Source organism: Solenopsis invicta, chromosome 12, assembly GCF_016802725.1.
Source record: "Solenopsis invicta isolate M01_SB chromosome 12, UNIL_Sinv_3.0, whole genome shotgun sequence".
Taxonomy (NCBI): Eukaryota; Metazoa; Arthropoda; class Insecta; order Hymenoptera; family Formicidae; genus Solenopsis; species Solenopsis invicta.
This window is the reverse complement of record NC_052675.1, coordinates 12,345,924-12,358,113: the sequence shown is the minus strand read 5'-3', so window position 1 is coordinate 12,358,113 and position 12,190 is coordinate 12,345,924. Positions and strand designations below refer to the sequence as shown.

Sequence of the window (12,190 nt, the reverse complement as noted above, 5' to 3'; positions counted from 1 at the left end):
TTGATGTTCCGAGTTAAATTGAAAAATTAATTTATAATTTGAACGTTTGAATACAGATTGTTTAATAGCAGGCGCATTTCCATTTTTCAAGACTTTTTACTAGTTTTGCTACTGCAATTGGTATAATTACAGAAATAGGTAGCCGATCAATTTTAAGTGATTGATTATTATTGGCAATTAAACTTTCGATGTGCATCACGGAACATTAAACACATTATCCAAGACCGCCGTCTACATATAACAGCCATTAAAATGTGACTATTGATGAAACATTAGCAAGAGACGCTTCGTTGAATTCGTGGTGCTCCGGTGAACAAAATAATTGGTTTGATCGCGTTTCGAATGGCGAAGCCATTAACGTGTTATTTATGCCCTTCCGCGAGGCACATCGGAAAATACACCGTCTTCGAAAGGTAATGGCCTTGTCAGGTCAAACCTTGCACGAGGAGTGTGGAGGAACGCAATTTTCCAATAGGCCGTTCAAAACGACGAACGCGTTTCAGAGGTATCTTTAGTGCGCCATATGTCAGTCCGTTAGACGGCGCGAGGCGTCATGAAATCGTGATCTTCCAATGAGCGTAAATTCGTCTCCGAGCAATGAAGATATCCGGTACGAGCGACAAATGCACTTTCAATGAAGTTTTACGTTCTCTCGACGAAACGAATTTACTATCCTTTCCGTCGCAGATAGAGTCATGCTGAGAAAGCGGAGAGAAGAATTCGGCGGAGAAGTCGTCGTTATTCTACTCTATTCTCTCATGCAGTTTCATACATTACACAAATTAAAATAAAATGCATGTACGGAGTGAAAGGCAGAAACAGACTAATTTTTTTCAGGTGGATTGAAATGTGAATTTTTCAAATTTACATTTTTACAAATTTTGAGTACTCTTATTTCCTTTAATGAAGAGGATGTAAAAGAACCCAATTTCAGAAAAATGTACTTACAATTAGATTACAATTGAAACATCTAGATTGTAAAAAGGAGGTTTGTAACGTAAAACTTTTTATCCTGCCGACATGGTTGAAAAGTTCGTGGCAACTTATAATGAGATCTCTCCGCACATGTATCAAATAGCACTTAAATGTATTTAAGACTTTTAATGCCCCTTAAGGGCCACGGAGAGAAATTTATCTCGTAGTCCCTGGAAAAAAAAGAAGAAAGTAAACTTTAACTCTCGAACATTTTAGCATTCGAAGTTACTAATGCAATTTAGAACATGATGATTTTGGATTTAAGGCTATTGAATGGAATCGTACAATCAACTGCGTTTCTCTTATAAATTTTGCTATTCACGTCAATACATAAAATTATAACGAATAACGTCGTCATGAGTTTCACGTCTAAATATTGAAATATTCGCGGAAGAGAGTAGTCTCTCGTTTCTACGTGCAGGTACGAAAGAAAGCAAAATTTATTTTACGACCGTGCGACCAGACAGAGATTCATTTGCTGGTACAAATGAGAGTAGAAGATTCATATATACACATTTTAGACATGAAATAAGAAAGACAAGTTTCTTTAATTAGTCTCTTTGTTTCTCTCTCTCTCTCTCTCTCTCTCTCTTTCTCTATGGATAATTTGTCTATTATTGACGTCCGCGCAGATTAAGATTTAATTTTCTTCTTATCAGTAAAGAATAGTCGCATACCACTTTGTTTTAGGATAATATTTTTTTAAATAAAAGCTAAAAATAAAACTTTATTAACAAATTAGAAAATGGTTTCTCTTAAAAGGTATAACAGTTTTCACAATACTGCTTCGTATTTTATGATAATTAATGTTTTCGTATCTAACATAATCTAAAAAAAGTTTGAGAAATCGGATTTCAAAACTGGTACAGTAGGCAATAATAGCAAAAATCAAAGACGTCTAGAGACAAAGTTAACTATAAAATAAATTATTAAACTAAGTAATAAAATATTTTTTTTTGTATGAAACAACAAAGTTTATAAAATTAAAAAAACTAGAATTGAATTCTTTTATTTTATATGTTCTTTTTGGCATCTTATTAGTCTATAATTGGATCTGTTAAATCCAGAAGTCTTGAAACCGTAAATTTTGAAACCAGAAGTCTTGAAACTGGAAGTCTTGAAATTGGAAGTCTTGAAATTGGAAGTCTTGAAACTGGAAATTTCGAAATCGGAAGTTTTAAAATCAGAAATCTTGGTACCGGAAGTCCTATAATCAGAAATCTTGAATCCTGAACAAAATACCTATGGCTGCTACCGGCGTGGTTTGCATTGCACCCAGGGCCCCTCTTAAGATCAGAGCTCTGACATGCTCCAGCGTCATCACGGCCGTTTTCTTTCGCGTCCTAGGCCACCATACAACCTCTGCATAAGTAAGCCTGGGTCGAAGTATTGCTATGTAGATCCAATAGACCATCTTGGGCTTCAACCCCCACGTTTGGCCAAAGATTCTTCTACACATCTAGAACTAATAGCATAGGCTCTTATAGCGATTATCGAGGTATTTCCTTTAAGACGGCTTCTTATCCAGCCTAGCTTACTCCTAGATATTTCACTGACTCAGCTGGAACTAATCTTGTCCCCTCAAAAGTGAACCTTTCTATAGTGTCCACTTTGCGTGTGAAGACAACGAGCTCTGTTTTCAGTGGATTTATTGACAAACCGATCCTTCTGCACTATCGCTTGTTTCTAGTGCACTCTCCAGAATTGGCCCAAGAAAAGGTCTTTGTACCAGCAGATCCACGTTGTCAGTGTAGCCATATAGGACGAAGCTCCTCTCGCTCAGCTGTTTAAGTAGCCCATCTATCCATTAATGCTCTCTACGAAAGCCCGGAAAGCTGATCTCTAGCAGATGCACCAGACGTTTTCCAGACACCATTGTCCCGTCAAGGAGACTGATCGAGTCTATGACGGCGTTTGGGTTTCTAGCTAGAATTCTGCATAGGCTTACAGTTTTGGGCATGCCGTTTACTGACTCGCAGAATTTCCCTCAGCTTCTTTTTTTTGCCCTCACTACAAAATTCTTATAGTCTTTCTGAGCTCTTCTACGAAGTTCTCAGTCCGACTGGCGGCCAGTGTTTCTGGCTCTATTCCAGGCTCTTCAAGCCGCACTTGCTCCTGCAGTTTGGGGTTCCACCAGGAGTTACTTCTAGAGTTTCTAATCGCCCTCTCCGGGCAGTTCCTCTTGTAGCTTTCGATCAGAGTCTTTTGCAGATAATCCAAATAGAACTCCAGTTCTTCTTCAATCCCGTGCCTTCTTGGGAAACTCTTGAGACTGCATTCCAGGTTGTTCCGATATGAGTTCTAGTCGGTTCTCTTGGTCCCCAAACTTTACCACCTCTCCTCTAGCCCATGCTAGCTTGAAGATGATATGTCTATGGTCAGATAATGAGGGTTTGTTTGAGATCCTCCACTTGACCACATGCTTCAATATCCACCTAGAACAGATATTAAGATCGAGAACTTCTTTCTTTACCGCCGTGCAAAAGGTGAGCTTGTTACCTCTATTGAGAATCTCTAGGTTTGTTGATGCCAGAAATTCTACAGTTTCTTACTTTTATCATTGGTATCCGTGCTTCGCCAGACTGTATGGTGCGAATTAGCATCACACCTCACTATCAGGGGAAGTCGAATTTCCTGGCAGTGCTCTACCGGTTTGATCATCGGTTTTGGCGGGCCATCATCATGAGGAAAGTATGCAGAGCACATCGCCAGCTTTCTCTTGCCTTTAGAAGCGGTGACATTTAGCTCAACCGCCACTACACCGAAACATAAATGCATTATTAGTCGAGCGTCCATGCTCTTCACCGCCATGCAGGCTCTGGGTTTTTCGGGTGTCGGAGACTTAAACAATTTCCCGCATGCTGCCAAGCTACTGATACGTCCGAGCCAAGGCTCTTGTATCAGTGAAGTGGTTGTGTGCACCCCAGATTATTTTCTCGACAGAATCGCCGAGGCCCCTTTGTTGTGGTGCAAGTTGATTTAGGTAAAAACCACTTCGAGTCAACTTACTTTTACGATGCGACCTTAAAAGGTCCTTTCTTACTCCTCTTCTTCTTATCCTGGCCCCCTACTCACCAGATGACCTGATCAAGTCTGAACTAAGGTTTCAAATCCAACATTCTTAATTTAAGAATGCTGGATTCTGGAATCTTGTGAGAGCATAAGTGAATTTCTGATCGGTATTTTCTGATACACTGTATAATCATATATGATTATATATGGCTTTATGTGGCCAAAATGCATATATGAGTACAATGAGGTGCATTAATGAGGTCCTTTTTTTATGTAGCTAGTGCAAAAATTACAGCAATCTTAGCCAATCAGACGAATCTACTAAGACAATCCACTAAGGCAACACATGATTGGTTAAATTGCTGGAGTTTTTACATTAGAAAAGAATCTCATTAATGCACCTAAACGTACATAGGATTACTTCTAATATGAACATACAAGAGGTTTTTTTCCGGGTATAATATATATGTATAACATTTCTATGATTTTATAATAGTTTTAATATTAAAACTATTATAAAACAAAGTAAAAGATTCTTAAAAATATCATTATAAAACTATTATAAAACTAAAATTATATTAACGTACATGAACCTAGATAAATGTGAACAAATTTAGAGGTGAATAAATTTAGATTGCTCAGGCCAACTATGAGTAACAAACATTTATTGAGACTCATGTGTAAAGAATTGGTACAAATCATTTCTTCACAATCATATGTATGCGTTTGACAACGGAGAGAGTAGATCACTCATTTTCTTTTTTTAATTCATTATTTGCACATTTTATAATTTTGTTTTCTTTCAACTATTATCTCAAATTTTAGCATAAATTGTTTAATTTAACGTAATGTAAAATGTAACGAAATATTACACTGTGAGAGCGAAACATGCGCAATTTAACAATTTTACCTGTGTTAGTTCGATTGAATGATATAAGCTAATTGAACGAATACTTATTTTTCATAAAAAAAGCCATGTAAATTATTTGTCAAAAATCATGCAGCCGAATTTGAGAATTTCTAGTAACGCATTTATTTATTCGTTTCGTACCTCGTGAACTCGTAAGTTTTATTTTGATTCTTTACAGCAGTGACAAACAGTTTGTTTTTTTTTACATTTTGATATGTCAACTATTGACTAATTTATAATAAATATTATTAATAATCTGTTACTGGTGAAATATATTTTTCTATATATTATTATAAACTATAGTTATACATGTTGTAATTTTTCTACTTTTGCAATCTTTACTATCCCGTCTAATCTATTGAACTCTGCTTTTTTTAAGATAATAGACAAAACTGTCTTAATTATTATTATAATATCCTTGTACATTAATTTGGTTTATTTTTAATAAATGTATTTTGCATAACTACTTTACAGAGTAAAGAACAGTGAAATATGATACTACAGTACTTAACATCTGCAATAATATAAGGCTCTTTTTTTTTGTTCAAAATATATACTATTTAATATACAAGTTAATACATATACTTTCTTACCGTAGCTGCACCTTCTCGTGACGCTACAAATATTCCACCAACTTGTACTTGGAATACTTTAGTACTTCTTTGCAATAAGAATAATATTATTTTCTGTATTTTTATTGGAGCCATGTACCATTGAATACTGTACCTGCACCATAATGCAAATTAATAATTAAAGAAAGACGAAAAATTAAGAATAATTTTCATTGCATTCATATTTTAATTAAATAACAGTGTTTATTATTGTAATATTCTGTAAGACGAATATGCACAATATTATTGTATGAATATTTGTCGTACACGGCATCATATATATCATTACTATAATCTGTCATTTCTTGCGCACAATAATTGCATATTATCATGTACAAAAGTGGTACGAGAAGAAATCCTACGTTCAAGGTCAGTTTTACAGTATCATATTCGAATGATACTATTTGACAAATCTGAAATACAAAGGCATTCTCAGTAAAAATGAAATCGATAGTATACAACAAATTAATAATTAATCATAATTGTTTATGAAAATTTAGTATTGCTATTATTATGCGTAAATATATTTAAAAACGTAAGACCGTACTTACTAGAAAAAGATTAAGACTTTCGCAAGTTATTCCAACTACTATCATAATGCAGAACGTTACATGAAATGTAGATGTAAACGTGTTGCAAAATCTTTAATAGAAAAAGAATATTATATGTGCATACATTTATGTGCGTTATAACAATTAACGTTATTACAAATACATATATTACTATTATATAAATACCAACTGCATAGCTTTGCGCTGCATATCCACGGCACGAATTATTTTCTTACAAATCAAATTCTCGTTTTGCAGGTTTTTATTTTCTTGATTTTCAAATGTCATTACTCGTGTTATTCGATAACTACAAGCAATTTATTCTTTATTCTAATTAAGGCTGCGTTCCGAAATTAATTGCAAATACTGAAATTTGCATATAATTTGTGTTGCATATCTTATAATAATTGTTACAAAAAACTTTCAGAAAGATTTCAATCTCTCACATTTCATAAGCAGCATTTCTGAAAAAATTCTGCAATTTCTTATATAAAATGTTTCAATGGAACTATTTTTAAAATCTACCATATGTAAATTTTTCAATTGGGCTTTATAAAATTAGGGAATTTTCTACTTGTTAGATCATATAGCCAGGCAGAAAATTTGTTTTGTTGCTTTGGCCGACTAGACGAGAAAAAATTTTTAAGTCCATTCGTGCTACGTATGTGAAATTTATATGATAGGAGTTATTCTTATACATTTATGTACCATATGTATATGTATATATTTTTATATGTATATAATTCTTATATACAGTGTTATAAAAGTTCCGGGACGAAAAATATCTCGAAAACTTATTTTTTATTAAGTACTTTCAGAGTTAATGGGCTTGAAAGTTATAATAAACCGTAGCTTTTAAACATCATAACACGGAAAGTACTTAACAACAAGAAACTTATTTATAGTGTTTTGGAAAGCTCTTGACACCAGCTATGAGATTCTGGAATCAAAAATAGGCTGTCCCATTTAAAGAAGTTAATGTGATTTTGATCTGACCTAGGCGATGGCATCCAAGATCAAACTGATAACATCAGTAAATAGATCCTTTTAAATCTTACAATTTTTATCTGAAACACTTTTTCCTAAAATACTTAATTTTTGAGATATTCCGCCGTCCCAAAACTTTTACAACACCCTGTATATGCGTTCTTTTCATTAAATATTTTAGAAATTATATTTATATTTTTTATATTAATTGATTTCAAATAATAAATTAAACATAAAATAAACCCAATTGTATTTTATATATAATTTTTATTGTAATTTTTATTACTTATAATCTTTTGAATATAATATTATACATTAAAATATTATTATATTCCAAAAATAATGATCAAAAATATTTTTGCAAAGTTTCAAATGCAAGAATCGCAGATATTTTGCTATCTCACAAGGGGAGGACGCGGTGACTCACCCTAGGATTTCGATCCTAATTTTTTAAATTATTCTAGATAAAAAAAAGTTACGTTTTCCATGGATTGAATAGGCTTTAGTTTTGGAGTAATAAATTTGTGAAAATTGGCCATACCGCGGCGCGTCGTATAAGCCTTTTCGGTAACTCTCCTTCCAATTAGTGCAGTTGGCTCTGTGAGTTAGGTGCTTGCTTCAAAATCATAAGATCCGCTCCCAGAGGTGGGCAATAATTTTTTTTTTTTTTAATGAGTGTTTTTAGTTATGTTTATTTTGATGATATTGATATAGTATGCAAATTTTTGTTGTAGAAAATTTAATTTAATATCACATTCTATATATTAATTTAAATTTAATTTTAAGGGAATTTTAATTCAATTAATATTTGAAATAATAAGTAAGTAATAATAATAATAAGTTATTTGTAATGGATAACATATAAAGGTAACGTAACTATATTATTAATATTATTTATTATTTCAAATATTACTTGAATTAAAATTCTCTAATTAAAAAAATTGGGGTCGAAATCCCAGGGTGAGTCACCGCGTCCTCCCCTTGTCAGTGACATCTCTGAAACATGGCAAAGATATTTTAAAACCTTTCTGAAATGTTTTATTTTTTCAATAGAAAAATTTCTGAGACACCTATGAAAAATTTCGGATAAATTTCAGTACTTTAAATAAATAATAAAATTTAACGCAGTTTATATAGCCTCCCTAATTTTTTGATTTCCCAGATTTTCATTATTTGGCTTTGTATGCATTCTCTTACCTGGCTATTTGAAACATTCCGCAAATATACTTTACATAAATTATTAACATTGCTCCTGTCGCTATTATTGCAGTACATCCTATGATAAAGGCCGCGGAGAAGTGGAATAATTTCACATAGAAGTATTTTTCTTGATCGATGAAATATATAATCGGCAATGGACGTAATTGAGACACATTTGTAGAGAACAGAATATTAGAAATAAGCGGCCAAAAATAGCATAAACTTAAAGTGAATGCGATTAATATGAATAACACTGCATATTTAAAAATTATTTTATTTAAAAAGTGAATAACATTACTAGCTTAATTACTTGGAAAGTAAATTTAATTAGCTTAGAAATACGAGATATATGTCAAAAGTAGATTTATTGGACATAAAAGAATAAAATAAAATAAGAAAACTTTTATTAATGACAGAATATTTAACTTTTATTACCGATACGAACCTACTTTTTATTTTTTTTACATAGACGTCATTTTTCCTATGCATTTTTTCTATCAGGACACAAACTTTTTTATGCCTTCTGCATAAAAATTCACTGCTGACTAATTCAATTACTGTTCAGTTCCTTATTTTCCTTAAATTATTGAAAATTTAGTCACGTTTTAAAAATCACTTGGTGCGAGTAGGCTATAAAAGGGTTGCTTAAGAACGTGAAATTGCTGAAACCTTTAGATGTCTTTTAATTCGCAGCATTTCAACGACATGCAGTTTACACTTCTTTGCTCTCTGTCTGCTTCTCTTCTATTTTTCTTCGTTCAATCTTTTCTCATTGATTTATAATTATTGCGAGAATAAATCCGCGAGTTACGAAGTCTAGCGGCGGATTTTTATGTAGAAAATATAAAACGAAGTTTGTTTTTGGTATCAAAAGTACTTAGAAAATAATTGTGATTTTAATACAATTTCAAGAAATTAAGTAAGCGTGTACAAATGTTGTATTAGTAATAAACAATTTTTTTTCTTACGTTATTTCTTTTTGGTACTTAACCGACCCTAACTTTTGACATATGTTTCGTGTAATATAAGTTGCATGCAATAAAAGCCATTGCCTTACATAAGAACGCAATCGCATAACGTTTTGCAAAGCTAGCATGTTTTTTTATAATATCAATTTCGTTCTTGTCAATTAGCTCATTATACATATGTTGCAATTGTTCCAACAAACATTTTATCTATATTTAACAAAATTTTGTCATTTTTTTAATTACACTCAAGAAAAAACATATCATATTTATATATATTAAAATCTACATTTTGAAAAAGGCTTGTCAGTTTATAACCATAATATATGTACAATATCATTCACTTACGATTTCGATTTTAAAATTAAATGAAAGGTATTTAATTGCCAAAACAGCGAAAAATAACGTAGAGGAAAGGATCTCGATGAGTAAATTCAGAGTATATTTAAAAGTAAATAATACTGTAAACTGCAAAAAATATTTTTTACAATAAATTTCATAATATTCCTATTTTTTTGTCGGGTGAAAAAATTGTTAATCATGAATCACCGACTGCATTTTTTAAAGCATAATATAAGAAATCCATATAAAAATTAACGTATTTAGAAATTAATAATCTTTATTTTTATTATAATGTATATGAATTTAATTGTAAAATAAATTGTAAACAAAAAGATTTCAATGATAATATTATAAATAAACTCTAATCTTTCTATCAATGTATATTTATCAATGTGCATTTATTTGCAGTTAGAAAGACACATACTTATTAAAATTTAATATTGTATTTATTACATAATGATATAATTAAAAATATAAATGTACCTGAAACAGAATAAAAGTCGTTAAAATTCCAAAAAATAAAAAGAAATGAAGTCGAACAAGTATAGATTGCTGATAAGGCCATAGACCAATTGTGAGCAATAGTAACCGATTAAGGCTAATATGCAAACAGTCTATAGAGATCATTTCTTCATGAACGTTAAAATGAAACTGATACAGAAAAGATAAATTTGCTTATTTTTTTTTGTCAGATGAATATTCAATAAATTTGTTTTTTTATTTGAATTTTTTTTTTAACAAATTGACCAATTTAACTTAAATGCAATGTAGACTGAATGAAAAAAAGTTGTAAGAGAGAAAAACATTTATACCTTTATTTCGCAAGAGTTGTGTAAACGATCGATTCTGTATATGGAAATAATATAGCAGATGTTAATTTCTCATAATGCAATACTTTGTTAAGGGACTTGTATGACAATGGAGTGGTGCGCAGGTGCGAGAATACAACAGGTTGTAATGTTCCTCAGTCTGGTGCGTGCTGTCTCAAGTGACGTTTCATTCCTTAGAAAAGTTGCTAACTTGAAAATTCAATGTAATAGTTATCATACACATTGTTGGTAAATATTACGCAATTACTTGTTGAAAACATCTTTGATTTATATATACTTACATTTTCTAAATATTTTTTTTTAATTTCACATATAAATAATAAAAAAGTTATAATATTTATGTATATAAACTTTCTGTTTTTTCAAAGGACAAATTAGTTATAAAAATTTTTTTAATTGGTATATGTTTTATATATAATAACATACAAAATTATGATAATAAAAGTATACATACCGTTTGTTTTCTGTTCCTGCACTAGACTTCACTGAAACGTTCCTTCATGCGTTTACTAACTTTCAAATATATATCTATTTCATTTTAAGTGCACATTAGTTCAAGGAGTTCAGGAACAGACAACAAACGGTTATATTGCGTGCAGTGCTGCTTTTTATTTCAAGTATTTTGTACTTATCAATTTTATTTAAATTACACATTATTACATGGAACATTATAGATAAAAATTTTTTTTACAAATTTTATAATTCTATTAAATATCTGAAAGGTGAATTTTATTGTAAATCGAGTTAATTGCTTTAAATAAGTTTATTAATAATTCGCTGTACTTATATACGAGCATTATTGTTAGAATTTTTGGACACCTGTGTAAGCTATTAATTAATTAATTATTTATTAATATTTTTTTTAAATTAACGTTTTTTTCAATTGAAATGATTAATTCAGTATTTTTTTTTTGTTCAGATTAACATAAATTGTGTTAAACGAATTTAACGATTTTGTTTATTATTTCACTCTATTAATTGACTTGATATTAAACTGCTTTAAAAATTAAATAAAGTTGATCGAAAATATGTGACACATCACATAATGTATAACGTTTGATATAGTAATAAAGCTACCCGTACAGCACGTAATATTGCAATATAACAACAATATTGTTGCACTGTTGCTGTAATATTACAATATTGCTATAATATTACTGCGATGTTGTAATATTGTTACACTATTGTTGCAATATTACGTGCTGTACGGAAAATTAAAAAATAATTTTTTGCACGATATTTAATAATGTAATTATACAAAATTTTATTACATTTACAAAAAGAAGACTTTTTTGTAAAATCAATTAAATAAAATTTATAGGGATGGCGAATATATATTGTACATTATATTATCATTTTATAATTATGTAGCTTTTACAATTTTGAATGCCTTAGTATTCATTTAATTTATTGTAACATCTCGTAAAAATGTTATTATCAAAATATTAAAAAAAATCTGTTATTTTAACACATTTAATTTACGCAAGCTTAAATCAGATTTTATTTATTTAATTATGAAAATGACTTCATAGTCTTGTGTTTTTTTGTGGATAATATACTTTAGTGTCATTGCGGTACAAAACATATGAAAGTGAAATAAGACATTGATGTTTTTAATAACTGCAATAAATATGTTTTCTCTTGCATTATCAATAGAAGAATGATGCGAGTTTAAGATAGTGTATGATTATTACCGTGGTAAAACACTTTCAGGACGCCACAAATATATCAGCGATTGATAAATTAAATGATTTGCTATTTGTTACTTCTTCGTAATAGAAAGAGTATCAGTTTCTGTGTATGCACA

General features: G+C 30.6%; 1 protein-coding gene across 4 annotated transcripts; it reads right to left on the bottom strand.

Moving 5' to 3' along the window:
• Window positions 1-1,267: 1,267 nt before the first annotated feature.
• On the bottom strand, window positions 1,268-10,940 carry LOC105208226. Of its 4 annotated transcripts, none has more exons than XR_005576027.1 (10): window positions 10,037-10,940; window positions 9,560-9,679; window positions 9,304-9,421; window positions 8,244-8,499; window positions 6,250-6,366; window positions 6,060-6,150; window positions 5,776-5,921; window positions 5,491-5,623; window positions 2,218-5,411; window positions 1,268-2,128 (listed from the first exon to the last, which is right to left on the bottom strand). XR_005576027.1 is itself a non-coding variant. In XM_039455909.1 (9 exons), the coding sequence occupies exons 1-9, from the start codon at window positions 10,178-10,180 to the stop codon at window positions 5,361-5,363; spliced, it is 1,176 nt and encodes a 391-aa protein (XP_039311843.1). In that variant the 5' UTR covers window positions 10,181-10,940; the 3' UTR covers window positions 1,268-5,360. The 4 variants fall into 4 exon arrangements, 1 of the variants encoding a protein (XP_039311843.1); XR_005576028.1 differs by having other exon boundaries at window positions 1,268-3,410; window positions 3,475-5,411; XR_005576029.1 differs by having other exon boundaries at window positions 1,268-3,410; window positions 3,528-5,411.
• Window positions 10,941-12,190: the final 1,250 nt, after the last annotated feature.